At 42.5% G+C, this 26,230-nt stretch overlaps 1 protein-coding gene across 2 annotated transcripts in view; it reads left to right on the top strand.

The window, feature by feature from the left end:
* Window positions 1-26,230, top strand: part of opcml (opioid binding protein/cell adhesion molecule-like) — a 158,217-nt gene that overhangs the window by 105,178 nt on the left and 26,809 nt on the right. For both annotated transcript variants that reach the window (XM_011611034.2, XM_003970731.3), the window contains 2 exons: window positions 6,292-6,527; window positions 25,811-25,936. In XM_011611034.2, coding sequence (XP_011609336.2) covers window positions 6,292-6,527; window positions 25,811-25,936 — 362 coding nt within the window. The remainder of the gene's footprint in view (window positions 1-6,291; window positions 6,528-25,810; window positions 25,937-26,230) is intronic.

Here is a 26,230-nt window from a genome sequence, read left to right as displayed (position 1 = left end):
CTCACGCTTCAACCCAAGCCTCTTCTGAAGTCGACAGGAGTAGAGCTGGAGTGGAACTTTCTGCTGTGTCCCATTGAAGGCAAGATGGAAGCACATTTACTGGATAGGTTCCAACAAAGCAAACGCTTATGGCAGCGTTGATAATTATACCCTCAATGCTCACAGAGAGGACCAGCCTCTGCTGCCCAGTTAAAAATAATACACCTGCTCTTTTTAGTGCTCCCAGTTTTTCACCATCCACACAGGCCATCCGACTGTTTCCTGACAGTGAACTGTTAGTTGGAATGTTGCTTTTATTGTCAGCAATGTAAGATTATAATAAGAAATAAAGCCCTACAGGACACACTGCTGCTGTTTATTCTGTCACAGATGGTTCAAAAATGAGAATCTTTACTATTCTGTACCCAAACAGAAAAGAAATTAGCTGTGAATGAGGAGACAAGGTCATGACAGTGCGTCAGCAGAGAGGAACATGTCCTGTAGTTAGATTGTGTGTGTGTGTGTATGTGTGTGCGCGTCCTGCGGGGAGTATTCCTGCACTGCTTCTGATTCACATCTTGACTTTGATGGAGCGCTGTGATAGAGCCGGACTCCCATACGACTGCCGCTTCTGTCCCTGCACCGCCATGAGGAAATAACAGTATGAATAATGCTATTCATCCAGCGTCATCCGTCAGAGCGGAGCCTCGTGAGTGAGAGGGGGGAAAAAAAACGATAATCTGTCCCCGGAATGAATCCTTTGTCAGTCCCGGTGTCCCACGGACGCTGCGGGGTGTAACCTCTTTTCAGTCGCACCGCACCAACTGTTTTCCACGGAATGCTAAAGACATGCAAATGCAGCTCTTGGTGGAGGTTTTTGGTTAATGGGAATTTTTCACAGGTGTTTTCATTTGGGAGGGCGTGACGCGATGGAAGGTCGTTGACTTTATGGCTAGCTGTTGCTGCCTGTTTCTCTGTTAATCCCAGTATCTCACAAACGCAGATGTTCGGAAAACAATAGAGTTGCCTCTCCCCCGATTGCAGTTAGGGTTTATGAGGTCATCTTAATATCTAATTAAGAGGTTTTTACCTGTTGCCTGTTTAGCTTATCTCTTTGTTTTCTGTGCACTTTAGATTTTAAGACAACCCAGTTAAAGTCACCCATGCCATGTGAGGGGGAGTGTTAAACGCCAGAGGCTTCCATCTGTGGGGCTCCAAGTATCTAAGGAAAGCATTATTTATTATTCGTCCCATTCCAGACCGTCCCCCTGTGGCCCGCTGCTCCTGGGCGGACGTCTCGGGACTTTCAAACCAGAACAGATTCTATGCTGAAACCCAGAACTGAACAAGGACAGCGAATGCACTGAAATCTAAAAAAACATGTCTAGACAGTGAAGTATTTTAATCGTTTGTCATTGGCATTGTGTTCAATTCTCTATGGAGCATATTTTAGAAGAGTAGATGTGTTTTTTGGGGGGGTTTGCATATTCAATCGGTCATCAGCATTAGAATAAAAAATGTAAAATTCTGAGATCTAGACAGACAGACAGACATTTGCTAAGACAAATGATGTGCAATGGACAGCAAATGCCAATATATGTGTCTGTGGGGGGTGCAAACCTATCTTGGATGTCTTATCTGTGCGCGTTGCCGTTGGTGAATCGCAGATTCTCAATCAATTTTTCTGAAGTGTGCGCAGGAGCAGGCCGACAGCGTGTCTGCAAGGCTGTCATGTTTCATTCATTTTATCAAAGAGTGCTGAGAAAGCAGTGGGTTCTGTCTCGTTACCGTCTACACGGCAGCTGAATTATTTACGCAACCACACAAAATATCCATCAAAAGGTTGAAACGCAAGGTGTTGGCTGCCGGTTGAGACTGTCCAGAATCGGAATATGCTTCAAATATGTTGCACACGTGAAACCGGGTGATGTGACAGTGATGTTCTTTAGTCCTACGCTCCAAGGCCAACTGCTTTTGTTGGTATTGTCGGATGCAGCTGAACTGCATAAAGACCAACACGTCGGCTCCATTCACACTTTAGCAGGACTTTTAACCCGACAACAGCAACTCTGTGGGACACCCTACTCTGCCGGCGGCGCCGTGCATTGGAGGGAAAACGACCCAAAACACATTCCTCCAACATGAGTTTGGCACCCATTGAAAAGAAAAAATAAAATCTAACCAGCCAATGAAAAGGCTGAGAGTTCAGAGCGAAGATAGGGCTGAAAAGGGTGTAAAAAACATAACATGGGGGAGTCTTTAACTGCAAAGGTTGGTAACTAGTTGATAGAAAAGAATACATTTAAACAAAGCACCAAGGATGATTGACTTGAGCCAATAACTTATTTATTACAAACCAACTCACTTTTGCTTTTTAATGAGTTATTTCATGGAGGTATTTTGTTGGAGACACAGTAAATTTAGGCCCCAGCGGTAGCATCTTATGACCGGCCCGCAGCACAGCTAGTTGAGCATCTAAAGACTACAGACTTTGTATTTAATACATTAACAAACCTAAATAAAATGTGTTGTTTGAAAGTGGTCCATTTAGTGACATGAGCGACCCCATGTGACCTAGAGAGATGTGAACCCTAAACTAGCGCCTCTTCTCAAGTTTACAGTGAATTTAAATGTTATCCCTAATGAGCCTGTGGCGACAGCAATAAGTCACAACTATCAAAACAGACTTAAAAATTAGAGGGAGAAGTAAACTTCGACTGGAATGTTGCTAGTTCAAATCCCCTGGGCCAGCTTCACCACTGGATAACTTCACATATGTGATGAAAATATCTAAATTTTCTTTGTATATATGATACATGAACAAGCAAATATATGTGAGTTTTTTAGATTAGCTATGCATGTTATCCGTGTACTGCCAAGGTTGCTTCTGAATTCCCCTCACACGCACACCTGCATACACACACATCCTTGTACTTCTAGCTTTGTGAGGCCTTTCATAGACATGCATTACCCAGCTCCTTACTCTAATCCAAACTACAATCCAAACTTACTTCAAATCCTATCCAAAACCCAACTCTAACCAAAACTACATCTAAACCCTCAAGCAGCTCTTTGAAGATGTGAGGACCAGCCACAATAGGCTTGGTTTTTCAGTACTGAACATTTCCACGTCCTGCCTTTACGTCTGCATCTAATCATGGAGCAGTTCTTCAAAGCAGCACTCTAACAACGAGTGTTTCTTGCTCTTCCTTTCAAAGCAGTAATACTTTTCCTCAAGAAGGACATTAATGAATGTCATTGCTGCCCTGATTTAATATTCACATAAATCAATACTGCCTGCTGGCCTTGCTCCAGCTAGAAATTAATGTCCACCTTAAGAAGCAGGTATGTGGTGGACAGGTAGTTCAAGGTAACCAATATGTTGCAATAAATAAGAAACAAAGATGTGGCCAAAGATCCAAGTGCTTGTTGAGTTTTAAATTATATAACCAAAACTTTGCAGATTTGAGTTTCAGGTAGTGTATTATAAAAACATTCCAACGGCAGTGTATACATCTTTATCTCCTTTTAAAGAGCCGTTGGTGCCACGCAGAAGACAAGAGCAACCAGACAATAGTGGCAGTCAACAGGGGATTTACACAGAAAGTGACATTGTTTTGCTGTAACCATTCTTTCAGTGACTGCCAAGCATTACAAATCAAATACAGATGAAGTTATCAATTTCAGCCAGCTACCTAAACATTAGCATTTCAAAGCAGGCATTAGGCTAATATTAGGCAGAATACCACTGAGAGGTAATAAACCAACAGATGTCTACTGGGTGTAGTTACAACCCATTTGTCCACATGTTCCTGTTTGTTTTTTTCCCCTTTTGTCTCCCTGCGCACTTGTCTTATTACAATAGCAACTTGCTAAACATCACTTGACACGTGTTTTCAGAGCAATCACAGCAATGATGTGTTTTAGCGAATGCTCCCTCGTTAATGAGAAGGGATTATTCAAATGTTAATGTATCCATGTGTGAGTCCCAAAATAAGGTGCATCAGTGGTGAAGCCGAAAGAATGCAGTGTTTATAACTGTCTAATAAAATAATAATAAATAAAATGTTTATTAACTATTATTAGAAATGTTGAAATTCAGTCCTGCGCTCACACCCTTAGGCCACACAGCAGAATTTACTCATCAGTCTTGCTGATTCACTCTAGTGCGCGTTTGATTGAGCTGTAGTAACTCCTCCTCAAACATCATCTCATTGAGTGGTTTTCAACCTGGGGGGTGCGGCCCTTAGGGGAGCCTGATGTTGGGAGAGGAGGGACGCATGGCTACTGTCAACATTGTTTCCACTGGCAAGTTAAAGTAAGTGTAAAGAAGAGAAGATATTTAAATGACATACAACATATACAACAACAATAATAATAATAACACTGTTAACAATAACACTAATAATAGCGTTGAATCGATCTGCACATATTGGTGCTCTGATTCAGGGAATTTAGGGAATGTTGTTGTAGACCTCTGTTGTTTATTCTCAGCAACTTATTCTGAGAATATTTCAAATATATTGACTCACATGTCTGCAAGCAAAGCACATGTTTGAGAATGTGTTTATTTGAGAGCTGTGGATAGCTGAGGCAGGGGCTGAAAATAATTTTATCTTCAGAAGGAAAGCGTTGCAAAAACACCTGAATGCAGCTGTGAGCATTTGGTTATTTTAAAATTCAACTTTGTGCAGATGCTATCTGTATATTGAATCTAAGTCTTATTAGTTGTGTGAAGTTGTACCATTTCACTAAAGCCTATGTAGCTACAACTGATGATAACCTTCACTGAGGGTGTGAAAGTGTATGCCAAACAGGACTCTGAACCTACAATGCAGACCAGAACTAGGACGATCTTTTCAAAAGAAGGTTTATTTCAAAAGAAAAGATCAGTCCAGACAAGGGCAGACAGAAAAAACAAGCCTGAGTGAGGCTGAACGTGGTGGCAACGCTGCTGAGGCTGGTGGCAAAAACAAAGAGGCAGCCAGAAAAACAGAAATCCAAAAAAACCATTTGACTAGTCTCTTTCACAAAGTACAACAGGAGCCGGGAAAGCAATTTACCACTTGATGATTCGACGCACAACAGGCAGATAATTAGAGAGACGGAGTTAAATACTGCAGATCCCGATGAGCTGACAAGTAGCAGGTGAGAAACCCCAGAGAAATCAGCCAGCCACTCCCTGCCTGTACCGACGAGTACAACCAGCCAAAAAGACAAGGAGGGAAACAAAGGAAAATATGTCTAACCTCCACATCCTAACAAAGGATACAAATCATGTCCAAAGATATGACTAAGAACAATTACCAATTGCAGTCTTTGATATTAAATGTAAATTGACAAAAATGAGAGGTAGGAATAAAGTGCGATTGGAGCAGAAAGGTTAGTCTGTTGCCATTTAACTTCCCGTTGCCTTGTCACTTTCTGTGTCTTTGTTGATTCAATCTGACCCAAACCTTCTGTATTGACATTGATGATTTCATAAAGTCACATACAGTATCAGCACAATTGCTCTTCATGTTAATCCTACTGTGGCCTAGCAGGGCCAAGTTAATTCTGTATGGCCTCTGTTTGAACCTTTTAAGCCCACTCTCTGTTTTATTTAAATGCATTAACTGAGACATTCATTTTGTTTTAGGACAAAATAGAGCATCATTTCTCTCACACGTGATTTAAAATTAGTTTAATGTAACTAAAGTTCAGCTGTGAAACTACAGGTGAAACAGGTCCTTTAGTCATGCAAAGGTCAATGGTTAAAAGTCTTTAGCTACATGTGGAAATGTCCTCTAGTTGGAGACTGACCCTCAAATTGCTCCCGCTAGGTCTTTTTTTCAATTAGCAAAGGGAAGATATTGCTCCCGCTGGATGAGGGCAGCTTATTGCAACCCAAACACAAATAGTACATTTACTAACTAAGGGATGATAGTAAAAAAGGAATTTGGACTCCAGGCAAGTGGAAAAGGTTGGTGGTGATTCTAGCAGAGTTCATGTTGTCATTAAAGCTGTGATCACTGCCATGTCCGGTGGCTAATATCTTTATACACTGGCCACACAGTTTTAAGCTGGGAAAAAAAGGACTTGGACCACTATTTTAAGAGGTTCTTGACATGGAAAATTGACATATTGCACTGCATTAATCTATTGAATCTACAACGTCAAAGTTGAAACTTATTCACGTGTAACCAACATCACATTTGAACCTCATCCTTAAAACATTTTTTTATTTTCAAGTGGTATTTCTGTGAATGCTGTGTTGGAGTGCAGGTCTCCATAAATCTCTGAAGTGCTTCCTTTTTGCATTTTTCCTCTCAGGTGCAACGTTGACGGCAAAGTATCCCGAGTGGCGTGGCTCAACCGCACCACCATTCTATTCGCGGGCAATGAGAAGTGGTCTCTGGATCCTCGTGTCACCCTGCTGGATAACACAGCTGTTACGGAGTACAGCATCAAAATCCAAAATGTCGACATCCACGACGAAGGGCCCTACGTCTGCTCGATCCTCACCAACAAGAAACCAAAATCCACTAAAGTCCACCTCGTCGTTCAAGGTAGGACAGAGACTGATGAACCAGCAGAGAGCGAGAGCTATAGCATTTTAGAAGTCAAGAAAGTTAAGATCTATTGATAGATCCAGGATTAGGCGAGTAATTAGCACATTTAGAAATGTTTAGGGTTCAGATCATGTGCCTTGAATAAACTGAAAGTAATTAAGATGAGAGGCATTTTAGACACCTTACACTGCATATGCTGCATTAGGGAAATACTTCAGCTAATCTGTCTATTTGAGGTTTTAATTGGAGCTTAGGAAAATAAAAGAAATTTTTGAACTCCTAATGAAGACTAAGCATTTTTCCACATTGCTTCATTCATGATTTCTCTTGAGCCCTTAAGTGATGACAGTGGCATCAAATCATGTTTTTTTAACAAGTCTGGCATATCCTCACACAGACATGCAAGTTTACCTCCAATTACTGTCCGTTTCCTAAACTGTGAACAAATTGACCATCTGGATGCTGCAGGCTCACACTTGAAGCCAAACACCACCACATGAGCAGCTACAGCGGGCGAGTCTTCCTTTGAGACGACAAATAATGATAGTGCTTCTTTATGTCGTTAGACCAAAGGAGGGATGCCGCTGAAAGCGTTTCGGTTTCTGAAAAGAAAGCCGGTGCTTAGAAACCCGTGGGCTGTCAAATTGTCCTGATAGACGATCTCTTGCTGTTCCTGTTATCTGATTTAAATGTTTGTAATTGAGAGGCTTCCACCTTTGAAGAGAGCTTTTCTGCATATAGAAGCTGTTCACGCTCTCTGAGTCTCATTTATACCGACAACACTCCAGTGGTTGACTTACTTCATATAGGGCCTACGCAGCGTGTCCAAGTAAAAAACCATTTACTGTTTCAAAGATTAAGCCCGAAAGCCATAGAAGCTACATTTTAATGTTTCAAAGGGTCCCAAAAGGCCTTTAACGTTGCTTTACCTGTTTCCTTTGATGTTGACGTCAATACAACAGTTTTGTCCACATATTTGTAATATCTTGTTTATCCTTATTGCAAGCACATAATATGCACCTAAAAATGAGCTCTAATTAGCAAAAGCACATTTTAGCACTAAAATTGGGTAGTAGCGCTTCAGTTTTACCATCATCAAAAGATGGGGTGAGGGGACAGATTAATTATTGTCATAGTTTTTCTATCTTTTATTACACTCTCATTTTACCAAGACCTTTACTATTGAGGAGTGATTGCACATTTATTTATGGGTCGCACCAAGTACAAGTATGTGACGGTAATGTCACTAGTGTGAGAACAGGAGTGTGAATAAGTGAATGGAGACTTTGTGGGGTGTTTAACACGAGCACACCTGTGGCAAACCATCTTTACTCTGTGCATCCTCCTCAGATTGTAAATCTAACCATCTACAGGACGATCCATCTTCGTATGCATACCGTGTAATGAAAGTGTCGTTAGGTGGATTTCTGTTTTGCTTTTGGGGTTGTGGGAGCATTTTTGTGGCAGCGGAGACAGATTCCCATCACAGGCTGGAGTCATGAAGGAATGAGTACAGGGCAGCAGAGCCTCTGTTGTGGCATATACAGATGAGGGGGTCTAGAGGGGACTGCAGTGGTATCTTTGGTCCCTACAGGGTCTCTCCTCACATACACCCAAGAAATGGAGATTGGTGTTGAACCTGTGCACAGGGGGACTCCGGGGACTAGCATCAATCAACCCAGTGACCTTGTCAGTTAATGCCCTCAGGAATATAGGGCATGTGCTTCCATGGTGACTGCACATGGGGATTGGATTGACTGCACTTAAGCCTCACAAAAAAAAAAAGAATAATATCTTAGAGTGCTTTGTAATGTATGCTGTATGCATCCCAAGGACTGGATGTGGCTGAGAAGGAGCCAAGGACTCTGACTCAACATGAAGTGGTGGTTAAACTTTGATCCCAACTCTAAGGACTTCAGTTGTGTTGCTTTAATGAGCCGAGCTGCATTATTCTACATTGTTGAATTACTGGCGCGGATCATTCTGTTTGACTCGGGACACAGCAGGAGCATCAAAAGAAGCTTTGTTCTGGTCTGACTTCGACTGGAAATGACATAATATTGCTGATTACTGTGTTGGCAAAGACACAACTCAACATATGGTTTCTACATTTGAAACATCTGTTTGTATTGTCCACTTCCCTTATAATTCAGACCAGCGTTTTCAGCCGGTTCATTGATATTTTCTCTCCACCATAATCTTAATTGTGTATTTGAATTCTTGATCTCTTTAAAGTGGGAATCACCTTTGAAGCTCATTTCCAAACTTTGCCTTTGTCTTCTACAAATTTTAAATGAACAGTAGGTACTGCTTAATTAAACTTCTAATACAAAAATAATAACTGGGTGATGTTCCTCCAGGTTTTTTTTATTATTGTGAAAAAACAAAACACTCCTGTTTGGGTTTTGTGGTTTGGGAGTGTAGCCGGTGATTTCTTCACTCATTTGTGGAAGCAAAGTCCCACAACTGCATCCACATCTGCAAACGGTACACATGTTCTCATTCTTTTGCTGCCTCCACTGGCTTGTATCAACAGAGCTGCCCCCTTATTTTCACTTCATGCTGCTTTAAACTCTGAGCACACGGAGATCACACACTGCTCACCCAATGAAATCCGCTCTGTCCGTTTAATCCATCTGCTGGAATGAGAAGATACGCCAGCGGCCTCGGGAGCTGAGTAGTGTTTTGCCTTAAGTTGCAAATTAACGTTGTCCACATAAAACCAGTTAGCACTGAAACGAGCCTTTCCGATCTTTTCCCTGATGTTGAGGAAGCTTCCAGCTGAGATGCTAGAGTAAATGTCATTACAACCTTTGTAAGAACAAACAAATTTGTTCTCCCTCTCCCATGGAGAGAGTTTGGGAGTTCTCACAGCTTGTTCTCGACACATCATCTGGGCAGAAGGATTTTCTCCCCTGGTGTTCTATAACAATTGAAAGGTGAAGTGGTCATGGTTAATGTGGAAAAGCATTCCCTCTTTTTCCCCTTTGGTTGGGAAACAGACGGTGGGAAGTGCAAAAAGGTGGTGAATAAATGGTATATAAATGCACGCAAATGGTTAATAATTTGTGGAAAGTGGTAGCATGAGTGTCTCATGTGCAATGATCCAACAGTGTGTGCAGGAGTGTGTGTGATACCTGATGAGGAAGAGTGCTGCCCTTGACTTTCAAATGTCCAGGCCGAAACTAATTTGCCTGATCTTATGGAGTATCCAACAGCCTTTATTCATTGTTTTGCCATCTGGCCTCAAAACACACAAGGACGTCTGCAGCTTCTCCCCTCTCGCAGTCTAATCATATGCTGGTCAGGTCGCCAAAAGGTGGTGATTTCCTCCTGGACGTTGCATTTGCATGTAAAACAGCGTGTCTGCGGTTCCATTTGAATCCTGCTTAATTTTTATCACATCAATTCATAATTAAACTTTGCCTCGTCACACTTAAGATACAGTAGATTTCAACCAAACTCCTGGTTTCAACGTTAGTAGTCCAAACTGACCCAACAGGAGGGGGGATGGGGGGATGGACGGCTCCGGTTTGAGTGGTTGAGGGATGAATTCTCAAAGCGAGAGGGAGAGAGTCATGATTTGACTAGATATTAGACCACAAAGTCTTTATCCTAAGTCAGAATGGAGTTCCGTCCATGTACAGTACTAACCTTAACCCCAACCTGTCTGTTGACAGTGTATCAGTCATGCTGCTAATGCTAACACAGTTACAGTCACTACCCTTGTGCACACATGTACATTGTACAGTGAAATCATTTGCATCAAACTCATCATTTCTGGAGCAGAGGGAAGTAACCCCCCCCCCCCCCCCCCCCCCCCAATTTCCCGAGTGATGGCCTTCATCCTCCCCATCTGAGTCTCCTGCCAGCCTGGGGATTAAAACCAGCACAGGCAGAGATAAGAGGTTTGGAAATGAAGGTGGCGGTGTCACAAAGGCAAACCATGCCTGTACTGGGTGGCATGCTGGTGCAGCGGGACTCCCTAACGAATCGTCCTGTGCTATCTCTGCAATGCCTGCCACTTTCCTGAAAAATGGAACTTGTCAGCCATGTCATGATCATATTGAAATCTTCTCTCACTGGATCTTTAGTATCTATATTGTGACAAACACTAATGACAACCTCATTTAGCAGCAGGCTGCCTCGTGGTCTGGTTTCACACATTTCTCTTAGGCACACAGAGAATGTTTAATTCTTAATTAAACAAAGGGAAGATAATGAGATTGGACCCCGTTTTAATCAAAATAACAGCAGGCCTAGGCTCTGATAGTTTCATATATGTGACACCTCTCTCATCATACATGGAGGGTGAGAGATGAATTACCCTGTAGGCAGTTAAATCATATTCAGTTGAATCCAGACCACATTTAGACACTAATAAGCTGTCTGTGTCCTCACCAGGTCCTGTCCTCGTGCCGATATTTAGGCTTTTGTTTTCCTTTGTTGGCAATCTGTTGTGCTCCCTGCTGGTGTCTGCTGGAGTCCATTCCAGCAGTCACGAGGTCAGAGGCTGGAATGGGTCGTTAGACCACTGCATGATACACACACACACACACACACACACACACCATTCAGAAATTCACACACCTAGGGGAAATATGCAGCCTCCACTCGACCTCAGGTTCAAACTTATCTGTACAGAGAACCTGGAGTTCCAACACCCTCTGCCCCCCACCAGCCTGGGGAGGGGGGAACCAACCCCACATTGAAAAGCACAAGCTGGAAGAGACCTAGGCACCTTCTTGCTTCTCTGTCAATTATTTATTCACCCACACGCACACACACGTGCACACACCTCACTCCACCATCTCCCCTGGCTGCCGGCGGAAAGCGCTACCACTGGTGCCAGGCTTGATCTCGCCGCTTCAGTCAATAGTCATCAGTAGAGGCAGGTGAAATCAGGTCTCAGCTGATTCCAACAACAATCTGGGGAATTAGCTCTGCGCCACTTGCAGCCATTGTGTACCGTAAGTTGGTATTGAACCGACTGCATTTTGGATCTTTAAACAAAAGCGCGTCCTTTATTTTTGCAGCTAAATAGGCGTGAAGAGGCAGACACGTCTCTTCTTAGTTTGATCCTGCACATTAATGCAGGAGGAATAATCAGACAGCTATACATACAAGAAATGTATCTACAAATGCTTGTTTTTGGAATAGAAATTATATTTGTATTGATTTTATATATTTCTGTGACTCGCCACCTGTTGTTTTCCTCAGGATGATAATGCAATGATGTAACTGCCTTAAAATAGCTTTTTGGCTCCATGTCTTTATTTAAGGGACGAGAATCAACAACATTCTTTTTATTTTTTGCTGCTCTCCTCAGAGACTTTTACCAGGGAGATGAGTATTTAAATAAATAACTCATGCCTGACTGCCACTCTCCCAAAATCAGCACATTAATATGAATTTGTGAAAAAGAACAAAGTAACCGCACAGCAGAGACCCGCCTTTGTCTCGTTGCCCTTGCCGACTGCCAATCCCCATTATTCAATAGATATTTTAAACAAATGCTCATTGCACGTTTCTGCTGTTGAATAAGGGTGGGAAAGTAAGTGCGTGTGTACTTCTGCGACCTCTTCTCCACCCAAGTTTCATTAAAACACACCATTCCATCACTTGACCTTGAGAACAATCAATCACCACAGGGCTAAAGAAGAGCCTTCTGGGGGTTGGGAACAGTTTTGGAGTGTTTTTGACGTGCAGTAAAACACCACCAAACAAACTTTAGCTTAGCTTTGCTGTAAGGCACACACCACACGTTCGAAAGTATTTTTGAAAAATGTATTTCAGTGACATATATACTGCCAAAGTCTGTTTATGGCAGAGATTAGCTAGTGCTAATAACTACAGTTTTGGTGTAATAAATACCAAAATGACCTGAAAAGCAGCCTCGAGGTGTATCCTACTCCTTGTAACACGTCTCTGAATTATTTTGCTTGTCTCACTGATTGAAATGTCTTCTGTTATCTGTTGAAGTCTGGAAGCCAAATTTGTCCGGTGTTCCTTTGGGGTAGTCATAAAAAAGTGACAGTTGTTCGAGCCAAGTGAAAAATTTTCCAGTAATAAATTGGGGGTTCCAGGGGCCTTTAGGGAATATTTACTTTAGGAAAGGTGGCCTTGAATACTCTGCTGGGCTCTTTTGATGCTCTACCTGTGAGGAAAGTTTGTTATCAGGGTTAGCACAGTCAAATTTTACTTTTATACAGTGACAGCAGCCAAACACCATAAAAGCACAAGTTAGAAGTGCATCTTGCTTCTATTTCTCTGAGGGAATCTCCAAAACATCCGACTGTGATAATGTGGAAATGTTTTACCCTAAATTAACCTCATTGCACTGGTGCTTTGGCTCCTTGATATCAATCTGATGTGTTCTTATACCGTATGTTCAACTACTAACGGGTTAAAGGCAGCATTACTCTGGGGGATTAATAAAGTCTGCTGCTTCCTCTTGTCTTAATTCTAAGGCAACATCTTTACTCACATACAGTATCTGTTTTTCATCGATGAAGTTAAACGTTTGACGTAAACTCTGGAGGACTGTGACCCACTTAGGGGACACACCAAAGACATGCTCCAGTACTGTCAAAGACTGGGAAGAATTGCAGATTACGATTAGGGTGATTAGTTCCGCCTGTCGCACGCAGCCCCGTGTGCTTCCAATGGGAACTCGGGGTTACTTAGACTGGCCAAATCCTCAAATGCACAGTGCAGAGAAAATATTTCTTTTATTTGGCCTCTATAAACTCTGAAGAAGAAGAGGATAGGTTTCACTTTAAGTTCTAACTTTACAGTTTTCCTCACAAAAGGGAGGCAGGCTTACTTCTATATTTGGACCCCGTGGAACCTCACTAAGCAAGACATCAATGAGGTTGTTGGCTACCGCATGCTGGTCATGATGACAAAAACAAGTGTGGGTTTCAGGAGATGTCAGAATTAGATCCTGAGAGCTTCTTTGGTTAATTTGTATTAATTACAGACATTTTTTTTATTCTCAGTGAGGGAAAAGTTCTCTTCTTCTACAAGATCTTAAAACCCACTACCTGTAACTACATTTTGTAGGGGGCAACAAACATAAGTCCCAGGTTGACCCCCTTCTCCTCCCGGTACCAATGTTCCAGAGCTGCTCAGTTGCTCTTCTGTCTCTGGCCATTTATAGTTTTCCTTCCCTTTAACGGGAGCCCATTTCACTGTCTACCATTACAAGTACAACACATTTGATAAGATAAAAGGACGCGTCTACGGACTAGTTTCATGTTATTAGTTGGACATTACCACTAATTCATCACTTTAAAGAGTTTTCACCCGCTGATCTGATGCACTTCTAGCTTGTCTCAATAAAGAATGGTCAGATGTACAGTCATTCTTCATGCTCCTATAGCCCCATGAAGCAAAATGAACTGGCTAGCAGCTGCTAGAATCTCCTTAAAGTATCAAAAGCATGATGAAAACAAATTTTGACATCAAAATAAAAACCATTCTGATAAAACCTTGGTTTGCAAGGTGAATGTAGCTAAAGCTAAACACGAGTGTCCACGTGAGGCTTTTATTACAGTATGTTCTTGACAGACTGTTTATTCACTGTACTATGTTAGCAAGAGTATTTTAATTTCATTCTAAAACATCCTAAATGGTCGACAGGATTATCCTCTTTAGTTTCGTCAAGTGTAATGATGTGGCTCTGTGTTTTTCTGATTAGGGCCTAAGCCTCAGTCGTAAAGAGGAGAAGCAATGAGAAGGACATCGCTTCTTTCAGTCGGCTGCACACTGGTCTAATAAGCTTCTGGGCACATTTTGCAGTAGAGAGAATCTTTTCTTTTCTACACAAAATGCAAGTAATGAGGCATTGGAAATATTCCACAACATTAGGATAACTGAAAGGGGGAGAGTGAGCCCTATAAGCTTGCGTAACACATTCTAAAGTGCTTGTTCCTTTCTCAGGCTGCCGGGGGATTTCATTTTCAATTTCTCACCTGCGGAGTCCGGCGCGTGTCTTGGCCCGAGCCGCTCTGATTTCATTTTTGTGTTTTGTGAAATGGCCACGATGACTTGATGAACACAAGCGGCGATGTGAGCCCGGCTTGCCTGGCTTTCATTCAATAAACTCTTTGATGTTTCACATTCACCAGCACTGTGGTCTGGTGATGACTGAGACCCTTTTACATCTCATTCTGCAGTTTGTACTGCCCCAAGGCCTACATGTAAACATGTAAGCACCCTAATCACTCCCACCGAATCCTTATAGATGTTTCCGTTTGATGAAAAGGATCTAACCAATGCTTCTTTCAGTAGGTGGGTGTCAGCCAGGTACGTTTTTAAACAGCCCTTTGCTAAACAGATTATGTCCCGTTTCTGAGGTGTGAAGCACCTTCGTCCTCCTGCACATTCATCTTGACGAGGTCACATTATCGAAGGGCATCAAGACACTTTTGTCTTTCTGGAATTCCAAATAACTGAAGCACGCCTGACATACAAAAACATCCTTTTGTATTAGAGAAAAGAAAATCTACCAGCTAAAGTCTGGTGGTTTTATTATAGCTGAAAGACTTTTTATTCCTTGATATGTTGGACACCAGGCTGGGTATTATGCCTCCCCGCTGCTGAACAAAACGAAAACAAAATGCTACATTTAAAAGGATCTGGTATAACTGCTGGATAGAGTCTAAGTTTGTGTCAAAGAAACATGGAAGCTGAGCCCTGATATCACGTCTCTGTCCTCATAACAATTCCCTCCGTTACAATCAATCATCTTTATCATTTAACAGACTGAGAAGAATGAACCTAAAACAAAGAGACCGTCCCTGGCAGCAGTAGATGAAGGACAACCTTGAATGATTGTATTTTACTGCATATTGTCTGATGGATGGATGATATAGTGAAGTTAAAATGTCTCAATCAACCCTGCTGGTGGACAAATAGGTCACTCCAAAGATTAGGAAAATGACCTTGATGGGGACAAAGCAGCCAATAGATGTATGAATGAATGGATGAATGAATGGATGAATGAATGAATATCCTACTGGAGTCTATACATGTTATGTATGGGTATAAGGCAGGTCCACCCCTGAATGATACACCAGCTCATTGCAGGGTCCTATTTGACTATTTGGGGGTTTGGTATCTTGCTTGAGGGTACCTCCCTGGTGCTCTGGTGTCCTGGCAGAACCAGGACATCTTCCAGGCTTTGTCTCAACTGGGGCTTGAACCGAGAACCCTCCCTTTCTCAGTCTACTACAGACTGAGCTACCGCCGCCCCTAAAATCGTATTTTAACTCCCATTTAAAACTCCTTTGAGCCCCTCGGCTTTGAGCTTTGGAGAATCAAAGGGCAACGTCCCTGTGGAATCCCAAACATCACCAAAACAGAGACACTGGCTGTCACACGACCTCCTTGGCGGGGGTAGCTATGAAAGCTGATTCAGGGTGACGGTAGCTCCATGTGCAGGTGGACACGCAAAATGTAACATGAAGAAATCTGCCCTGTGATGCGCTTTTAGCTCTACTCAGAGCTAAAAGCTACATTCAACACACACGCAATGCCGCAGTCTCAACCCAGTTAAATCCTGCAGACACGTTCCAGGATTCCAGTGAAAACAGAATGTTTACACTGCCTTGTAGGATAACTCTGCAACCGTGCTTGACAATGTTTGATGAAGCCAGTATGTCGTTCCATTTTATTTCATTCTAATCAACTCGGGATTGTGATGCAAAAGAAAACATGAGATCACTTATCACGGTGTGGGTAGAGCTTAGCTTGCATTTAATATGGAGCTGTACTGTGCAGTTGAATGAAGATCCTGGAATCATTAATGTTGCTTTTAAGAAATGAGAAAAAAAAAACAAAAACAAGGATGAATCAATTCCTTCTTGTCCCCTGACAGAGTTGCAATCATGCTATAACGGAAGCCTACAGTTCTGTGCCAAGTCTAAACAAGCTTCATATATGGGTGTTCAAATAAAGATACACATGTAACTGGATATTTGTTCTTTCTTCTACCATTACCAGTCATCTGTATCCCTTCATACCAGTAAAACCTGTGACAGGTGCAATTTGGACCCAAAAGCAGCACTCTGGAAAACTGGGCCGTGGTAATGACTTTTATTAGCACACGGGCAAACAGGAACTCAGGCAGACAAGGAAACACAGGAAATAGTCCGTTCTTCAGGCTCAGGGCCCGCACAAAGTCTATGGGTTTCAGGCTCAGGGAGTGGGACGAGCAGAGCCAGAATGCACAACCAAGGAGGGAGGACGTAAATCCTCGGAACCGTGCAGTTCTGCTGACAGCGGGCAGGAGTGACAGAAAGGGGCTTACAGGAGAGGAGGCTGACGATGTAGCGGAGCAGACTGGGGACGAGCAGCAGCGAAGTCGGGGCCAGGCGGAGAAGTCAAAACCAGGTGAGCGGGCAGGAACCAGAAACGCTGAGGCAGGAGTCGTAGTCAGGGGCAGAAAGCAGGTTGGTTGTCCGGGGAACAGGCAGAACGAAGACAGGCAGGGTCGGTAACAGGTAATCCGGCAGGGAAACAACGCTGGAAAGTCTCACATCGAAGCAGAAGAACAATCTGGCAAAGACTAAGAGTGCAGGGGAGGCTTATAAGCAGGGCTGGTCGGGAATAAGCTGCAGCTGTGCTGCAGGTGAGTGGAGTTGAGCTGACGGGGTGGGAGTGGCTGGCAGGTAGAGTGGAGCAGTGGCAGGGAGAGTGGAAAATTACTGGGACAGAGGGACAGGAGGGAATTGGGGGAATGGGGCTGTGACAAATCCAGTCAATTTCACCTTTCTCTCCCACTATGTCCAGACTGTTTAGCCTCCAGTACAGTACCAGTACATAAATCCGCTCTATCCCAACTGATCCTCTCTGTCCCACTAGAATCAGTTTATTTATCCTCTTGCTTCCACTCTAGCTTATTTACATTCTCCTTCCAATTTAAACAAGTCCATTAGTCATCTGTCTCACTATAACCAGTTTATTCATCCTCTCCCTCCTACAATAACCAGTCCATTAATCATCTGTCCTACTATAACCAGTCCATTAATCCTGTCTGTCCAAATATAACCAGTTTATCCATCATCTCCCTCCTACAATAACCAGTTCATTAGTCATCTGTCTCACTGTAACCAGTTTATTCATCCTCCCTCCTACAATAACCAGTCCATTAATCCTGTCTGTCCCACTATAACCAGTTTATCCATCATCTCCCTCCTACAATAACCAGTCCATTGTATACCTGTCCCACTATAACCAGTCCATTAATCCCCTCTGTCCCACTATAACCAGTCCATTAATCCTCTCTTTCCCACTATAACCAGTTTATTCATCCTCTCCTCCTACAATAACCAGTCCATTAATCCTGTCTGTCCCACTATAACCAGTCTATTCATCCTCCCTCCTACAATAACCAGTCCAGTAATCATCTGTCCCACTATAACCAGTCCATTAATCCTGTCTGTCCCACTATAACCAGTTTATTCATCCTCCATCCTACTCCTACAATAACCAGTCCATTAATCATCTGTCCCACTATAACCAGTCCATTAATCCTGTCTCTCCCACTATAACCAGTTTATTTATCTTCTCCTCCCACTATAACCAGTTTATTAATCCTCTCTCCCAGTATAAACAGTCCTATTAGCCTCTGTCCCACTATAACCAGTTTATTAATCCTCTCTCCCAGTATAAACAGTCCTATTAGCCTCTGCACCACTATAACCAGTCTAACATCACCACCATGCTGCTGTTTGGATCAGCGGAGCTCTGGCTGATCTGCGGGTGTCTCCCGTGCAGGGGTGCAGGACAGATGGTCGCGGCTGCGTCAGCTGTGGAAGCGGGGTGACATTAACCGCACGATGTAGCGCAGCGGCAGTGGCAGCACAGCAGCCAAAGAGATGAACAGAGAGAAGCCCACAAGGTCACATGATTGTGGACGTTATGAAAGCAGAAACAAGAAGGGTGAAGGAAGCTTTTTCAAAGAAATACATATTTAGTCCATTTGATAAAAAAAATAATTCCGGAGAACACATGATTTGCTTTATTTTAGCATTTTTAACCAATAGTGCCTGATGTTAACATGATGGGGGGGGGGGGGGTCCAGCCCTTCTGACCTCTGTCTTTGAAAGGTGGAAGCAGAAGAGGTAGAAAAGCAACTACAGCAGCTACTGTGTAGTTGTGTTTACAGAGGAAGGACAGAGACGCGTTCCTGAATGTCACCGTCCTGTCTCCTGAGAGTTTGGTCCCAAACAGAGTCAAGGCTTTAATGTGCCACAAACCATAAAAAAAAAAAACCCACAGTGGACAATGTAATTGCGTAAAATACTAAAATGCAAGAGAAGCAAGGGAGCATGAGGAAGGCCAATGATGGGAAAACACAGGGAAAAGCGGAAGAACGTGGTCGGGAAGACAGACTCACCTTGGCAAAACAAAGATAGGACAAGTGACATGTGAAAACAAGGAAACAACACGCAGACGGGAGTGAAAACGTCTGACAATCTGCCAAAAGCTGGAGCGGCCGAGGGGGCGGGGCCACAGGGCACAGGTGTGGCTGCACAGGTGGGATCAGTCAGGCAAGAAACCGGATGACAGAACGGGTGAAGCCACTCAAAAAGAGTTAATCTCACTTATCTGCTAAAAGATTTGTTCCACAACAATAATTCTATTGCTTCGGTGCAGCTCTGTTTAAATACCTGCAATCCCCCCCCCCCCCCCCCCCCCCCCCCTCCTCCCCACACACACACACACACACACACACACACACGCACGTGACCTTTCATGTGCTCCCACTCTATCCTCATCAGGATTGTTTGAGCCACTGTTGCTGGGATGGATGTAAATATATTGTATTTGCAGAATTCTCGTAAAGTTTCATTTATATTCAGCAGTTATGACAGAAAAGGCTGCTTCCTTCATGGGTATATTTGTTGTTCTTGGTTTTTTTTAATGTATTTTTCTTTTTCTTTATCTTTCGAACTGCTCAAAACCAGCCTGACGGTTTAAAACGGCCCGTATTATCGTGGCTTCACCTGATTTGCTCCTGTATCATTACAAATAGGGAACTTTCCTCCTGGAAACAGACATTATGCCTGAAGGTCGGGGAAGGTCACAAAGAATGTGCTGCATTTTTAATAATATTGGAAAAAAACATGGACCTTGAAAATTAAACAAATATCACACCATTTGGCTGGCTGAAGGTTTTCTACAGCCTACTAAAACATGTTTTAGTCTTTTTTGAACAATATAGCCGTTGAATAAATAGAATGATTACTTTCTTTTTTTTTACAAATGTAAACATTTTTTTTATATAAAGCAAAATGTAATGAAATATGACCGAGAGGACGGAAGAAGGCAGAGACAAGATGAGAGAGAAACAGAACCTTTCTGGTGCTGCCTCTACACCTGGCCCAAATGTGAGGAATATTAGAACTTCTTGACTGTAGACACCTGTCCTTGTGTTCTGTCCTCATGTCCTCACAAATCGGTGGACAGGACCTGTGCAGACGGTGTAAACATCTTGCTTTACGTTTACCCTCCAGCTCTTTGATTAAGTTATTAATGAAAGCGACCTCACACGGGTCTAAACACGGCTTCTGGTGAGGGGAAGAAAGCTGAAGATGGTGGAGTCCCTGCTGCATTCGTCTCCTGCTTGCTGGTGCACAATGGGAACGAAACCCTAGATGCTTTTTTAAAATGCTGTGTAATGTTAGCCAGGTTAGTTCAGTGGAACAGACTGATCTACCAAACCTAAACAGTCTGCAACCAAACACTAGAATATGGAAATAATTCTCAGTTCAACAGAAATTTGGAATAAGAAGACTTTAGATGAATTAAGATTCTAGAAAGGAGGCTATTAAGACACATTTATCTCTGCCTGCATGTGTTCTTTTTTCCTGCTGATCAGGAAATAATATATTTATGCATCAAATGTGCTGTTTGGTTTCACTTCAGCGTTGCTGTCATTTTGCTGGATCGGAGTCCTGGAACACGAGCTGTGACGGGTCCCATATGAAAAGCTGCCTTTGAACTGAGAAAGAACGCAAGTTTGAAGGCAGGTGTCACCGCCGGTGCAGTCTGCCAGACAGCCGGGAAAGTAACCTAGTTTATTTCCGTTGCTACAAAGTCTGAGCTGCCTGCGAGTATTTTAATATACTTCCTGGACCTGAATATGTGGATCTTTGATATCCCTGCAGTTGGCTTCACCTCTAAATTAACAATTACAATGATGGGAAGATTCAAAGTTACCATGATGTCTGTCACTGTTGTGCTGTGTGGAGACGCTTGATGGGAAACTTCAGTGGCGCTCACCCTTTTGATGTTTCCGACATCTTGTTATATCTTATGAAAGAGGAGTTAGCATCTATTATAGATTCCGTGAACATTGGCACAAGAGAAAGAGGTTTTGAAGTCAGGATGTGTGAAAGGTTCACACTAAACCCAATACCGCCCTTTTTTCCTTCTCCTTTAATTTATTAGCTTTTATTCCTTGTTTTATTTTTCTTGCATCGTAATGCTATGCTAGCAAAGGGAGTAGGTTTCTGCTGTTATATCGTCAATTGACAGCAGAATGCATTCAAACCCCAACTTGGCAAAAGAGAGTGGAGATAGTAGCCTCTTGTGTTGCTCCGAGCGGGGGTAGAAATGCGCCTGACCTCGTATTTGTATCGCAGAGAAATAATCCAACGCGAGCAAAACATCCCACAGTCTGAAAACTCAAAAGGGAAATTCAAACCATGTTATTTACACTTTATATGAATCGGGACTCAACAACTATCCCAAGTGTTATCGGTATTTCTCTAAAATGAGTTTTCTCTGAATAAATGTTTAGCATTACAGCGTCCTTTTGTCTGCAGGAGCTGGAATGAAACTTCTGGCCATGATCTCTGGCTGCACAGTGTGTAACGCCGCTCTCTCACGGGAGAAAAGCAGGCTGAATCTCTACAAAATAAATAAATACCAGTGAGCATGAAATTCCCCCACATGCCACCAAGCCCTTCGCTAACTATAGAATCATCACATGTTCCTAAATGTAGCCCATTAATGGCAGTTTGCATGACAAAAGAAGAAGATCTCACTCGTCAACCTCTTAAATTAGAGACTCGTCCAGAGACAGAAGAGACATCAATATAAAGCTGGTTCCTCAGTTTAATTCCTGACTAGTTCTTGCTGTGTATTCTGCTGGGCCCACCTGGAAGGTGATGTTCCCCTGCCCCGCGGTCACTTCCAGCAGCAACCACAGTGTCAGGGGAGCTCTGTTTTTAATCACCTAGCCATCGGCATCGTCACGTTGGAGGAGCTATCATCTGCTCCGCACACAGATGCTCACTCATTCGTCCCTGCTGGAGGTCAGTGAGTCTGAAATGAAGCGGTTTGTGTTCAAACCACCAAACATACAGAGCCTATTTCAGGTCGTCACATGATGCATTTTACCCTCAATTAATCATGACAGCATTATTTCCGAGGCATTGGTCTAATTGCTCCAGAATAGCCACATTTTTCCCCTGCTAGCATTTGTCAGATTTCTACTACAAAGTCAGAATCGTTGAATGTTTTTTTTAAAGCCAGGGCAAAAGACTGGGGTGACTCTTAACAGGGAAAGTATTAATTTGTCTACGGCAACGACAATAATTGTTCAAAGGTTCCTTTTTGCTCCTGCCCAGCTACTGTTCATACTCATATGCTGTTGATATATTGTTGATCAAACTAGATTTTATTTTGCTGACGTTTTGGGACAGGAGAAAAAGACAACTGAAATAGAATAAAATCAAAATAAATGTGTATTTAAATACAAAATTAAAGGTAAAGAATTAAAGCTTAGGATGATTACATAAAAATGTAAAAGCAAAGATCTTTCTAATTGAGATTGTCTGAGATCTGAGGTTTTATAACCTATAATAGAAAAAAAATATATATATATACTGTATATATATATTCATCACATCACTTTTCTTTAGTCTGCAATACTATTAAGAACCTCTTACCTTCCTTGGCTTTAGCAATATGGAATTTAAAGTGGCTGGTGTGATGAAGCTTAAGCTTAAAGGCCTTTTTTTTTCTCTTTGAAGAGGATTGTTTGAATTTTTTCATCAACAATACCCACAATAAACCTTATTTAATCATTAAGCAGTTCAAAGGGCATATTTTAATAAAGTGTTTGTCTGTCAAAATAAAGAAATGAAAAAAATGCAAGAACAACATCCAGCAGAGGGAGGGGGGGAGCAAAACCTCTTCCCATCGTCATCTCCCTCCTCTTTCTCCCTAACTCTGTGGACCGATTCCTTATTCAGCGTTTAGGCTTTCATCCAAGCGGCGGTGGTCGTCTGTTATCCCTGCGCATAACATAACAGGAAGACAATGGCTGATATACAACAGCATATGGACCAAATACCCTAGGTGAAACGGCATCGCCCACACAACAACTGTCAGCACGCAGCTTTGCACAGGCCACTTTTCTTTATCCATCCCCTCAGCTGTCTCCTGTTCCACGTGGTTGCTTTCAGAGAATTGGACAAACATTAGCATCTTTTGTCAAGCTGGGATATTTGTTTATTTGCAGAGAGGCGTCCACGAGAGAACTAGATCAGACCAGTGCTGGAATTTCCGGGTGCCGGTGTCAGATACGAGCGCATTTTGGTATCCATGAATTTTTAGTGCGGTGCACAAAAATAGATAAAGAAAACCAGGAAGAAATGGGACAGGCTCCATATTTTGAGGTGGTGTTTGTTTAAACTGTCGGGCCATGTCAAGGGTGGGTCAAGAGCATGTGTGCACATTTTCCACAGAGAAGGATGATGGAAACGCTCTGACGGGACTCAGTCACTCCGGTCTGGCCCTCACCGACACTGCTCTCCTCCGTTCCCGCCGCAAAAATCAAACCATTTAAGAAACTCTGTCCTCAGCTCTTGGTGATTACAGCTTGGACAAAGGAAATGGAGGCGGCAGATGGCTGTGTAACATCAATGGAACTTTGGTGGTGAACAACAAAAAATGATGAGTTGGATCATCTGCAAAGGTTTATTGACCTTTTGTAAAATTCCCTTGCTTTACCTGCAAAAGGACTGTTTGACTGCATGTTTCAAAGGGAGCGGTGTGTCGGTTTTGTAGCTCTGGGTCAGAAGAGCCAAGCATAACCTTTGCAATCAAAACCTGCTGAAACATTTTATTCTAACTCCTCTCAGAAACTAAACATATGGCCAGCGATCCTGTTGGTGACTGCGCCTCACTTAATATCTCACAAGGTGAAGGTTCAATTCTAGTTAATGTGCTAAACGGTTAATTTGCAAAGTTATAAAGGCAACGTGCAAGCACACGGGACTTACTTAGAGACGTTTATTTAATTATTTGCCCTTGAAGCTGTGTCACATCGAATCCAAAAGGGTGCTTCAGGCCTAAAACCTTTTAGCCTCTTGTTGGATTTAGCAAACCCAGGGATCAGACACGGAAGTCGGTCACTTGTCCAGCAATCACATGGAGTGTGATAGTGTGCGAGTTACAAGTGGAGGTAAAGATGCCTGCAGACAGGTATTAATTCTGCCATGTCGCCACGGCAGAATTAGGTTGTGTTTTTGATGTCTTTTTTTGGAACTGCCCTTCAAGTAATGTCCCAGTTCAGCCAATTATTCCCGCATGCTAGTTAAATTGTTGAATTCAAAGGTCATTTGGCTGCTGACTACCATGCCACTCCACCTATGGTCTCCTGGCACTTCTACAATTTTTCATGGTATTGAGTTTTAGTAGGTTCATTACTGTTATCGTAGAAATAAATTATACTCATTAAACTTATTAGAATTACATTAAATCTGTTAAAATTGTCATGTTATAAGGCAAGAGAAAATAAATTGTCATGCTCATGCTGCCGTCAGGGTCATATGGACAGCATACATTAATACAATAAAGTGATAGGTTCTAGGTTTGATTGATCAACTTTTACAAAAATATAACATTTATCCCTTGGGTGTTATTACACCAATTACTTTTTGAAGTACCTCAGTTATAGGGGCAATTTATATTAATAAATGTAAAATTTAAACAATGAAAAAAGTGAAAACCTGTTGGGTCGCTCTGCTGGCAGCAACGACTGCAATCTTTTAGGACCCTCAGCTGTTGTCACACTCACATTCAGAGCTTTTTTTAAAACCATACATAAAATATACTAGCTTGATGTCAGCATTGAGGATAAGTGAGGCCCAAACCAAAGCAATAACTGAATCGGACCAGTAATTTAGCCTGTTTAACAGTCTTTTTAAAATACTCTAGCCACCCTGTGTCTCTTATTCAGGTGCGTGTTTTGCTCTCTGTTTAGATGTCAACAAATAAATAAACAGACAAATGTAGCATTGCATTTATCGATCTCGCTGTTTTTTGTTTTTGTTTTTTTAATTGTTTTATTAGGAAAATTGACTCCATGAAGAGCTTCATGAAGTCTGAACCAACCAAGAGAACTGGCTCATTGACCCTGCGGGGTCCCCTCTGCAGTTCCGCGATAACACGATACACACGTGGGAAATTAATGTGATTGGGATTACGGGCTGCGTTTGGTTGGTTTTTTTTATTTATTTTTTTAATCCAATATCATTTTAGCCTCATTAAGAAAATGTCAGACTATTTGATTGGGACACTTGTTTTTCTTTGTTTTCGCCACCTCTCCAGATCATCATTATTGGCTAATTCTGAAGCTTTGGTCAATGTCTGAGGATTAACTTTTGCTTTAGCAAAACAACTCAGAGTCACTGTCCACATAAATAATAAATCATAATTAGGCTTAACGTATGACGTCGTGTACGGCGGCCGCAGGAGCTGGATTGGAATCATGCCTGAAATCCGTGTGTTCAAATGCTCGTCTGTCTTCTTGAACTGTAAAACTACAGTAAAATAATAACCGTAATTGCTGTGTGACTTCTTAGACCAACTAATGATCTGAAATGTCAAGTCATTACAAGTGAAGGATAACTGCTGACCCCTAATTTGAAGCTACATTTTCTGGGGATACATTTAATCAAGAAACCAAACACACAGTCACACAGATACAATTACGTTTTACTTCAAATCAGACCGCTGCTTGTCTAATGAGCAGTGTGGCTGAGATACATGATGAAGAAAATCAATCATGTCTAACGCCATGAAGAGCCAAAGAATTGTCAGATTTGTCAGCTAATTTCATGGTAATTAAGTCCCTTCACCAGGGTTATTTTTAAACTCATCAACGGTCTGATCACCTAGACCAGCAAGCCCCGTTGCTCACATCTTTAATTAAGCTGAAATGATCAATCTTGATTTGCTTTCTCTCTCCCTAGTCCCCGCCAGGATCGCCAACATATCCAGGGATGTCACGGTCAACGAGGGCAGCAACGTCAATCTGATGTGCCAAGCCGTCGGTCGGCCCGACGCCAGCATCATATGGAAGTATCATTCACCACGAGGTAGGCTGCAAGGCGTTGCACTTTATTTGGTTGTCTTTTGTAGTTGCTTTGGAAATCCACCCGCGGGAGTGAAGCCAGGATTTGTGAGTAGGTAAAGGCACCGACTCGGATTTGGATGCAAACTAATAAGGTGGCGGGCTTGCTGGGATCAAACACCGGCACCCGCGGGATTTCGCTGGGATGTTGCAAATCCGCCGTTCTCAGCGGATGACGCACCAAGTCGCATTTTGACAGAAACCGGGTCAGCCGAGGCTGGAAGTCAGACAGGAATGGCGTAGAGAATGTGTGCATAGC

The sequence above is a fragment of the Takifugu rubripes genome, chromosome 15, assembly GCF_901000725.2.
Source record: "Takifugu rubripes chromosome 15, fTakRub1.2, whole genome shotgun sequence".
Lineage (NCBI taxonomy): Eukaryota > Metazoa > Chordata > Actinopteri > Tetraodontiformes > Tetraodontidae > Takifugu > Takifugu rubripes.
Note: the sequence above shows the minus strand (reverse complement) of the source record. Positions and strands in the feature narration are given on the sequence as shown.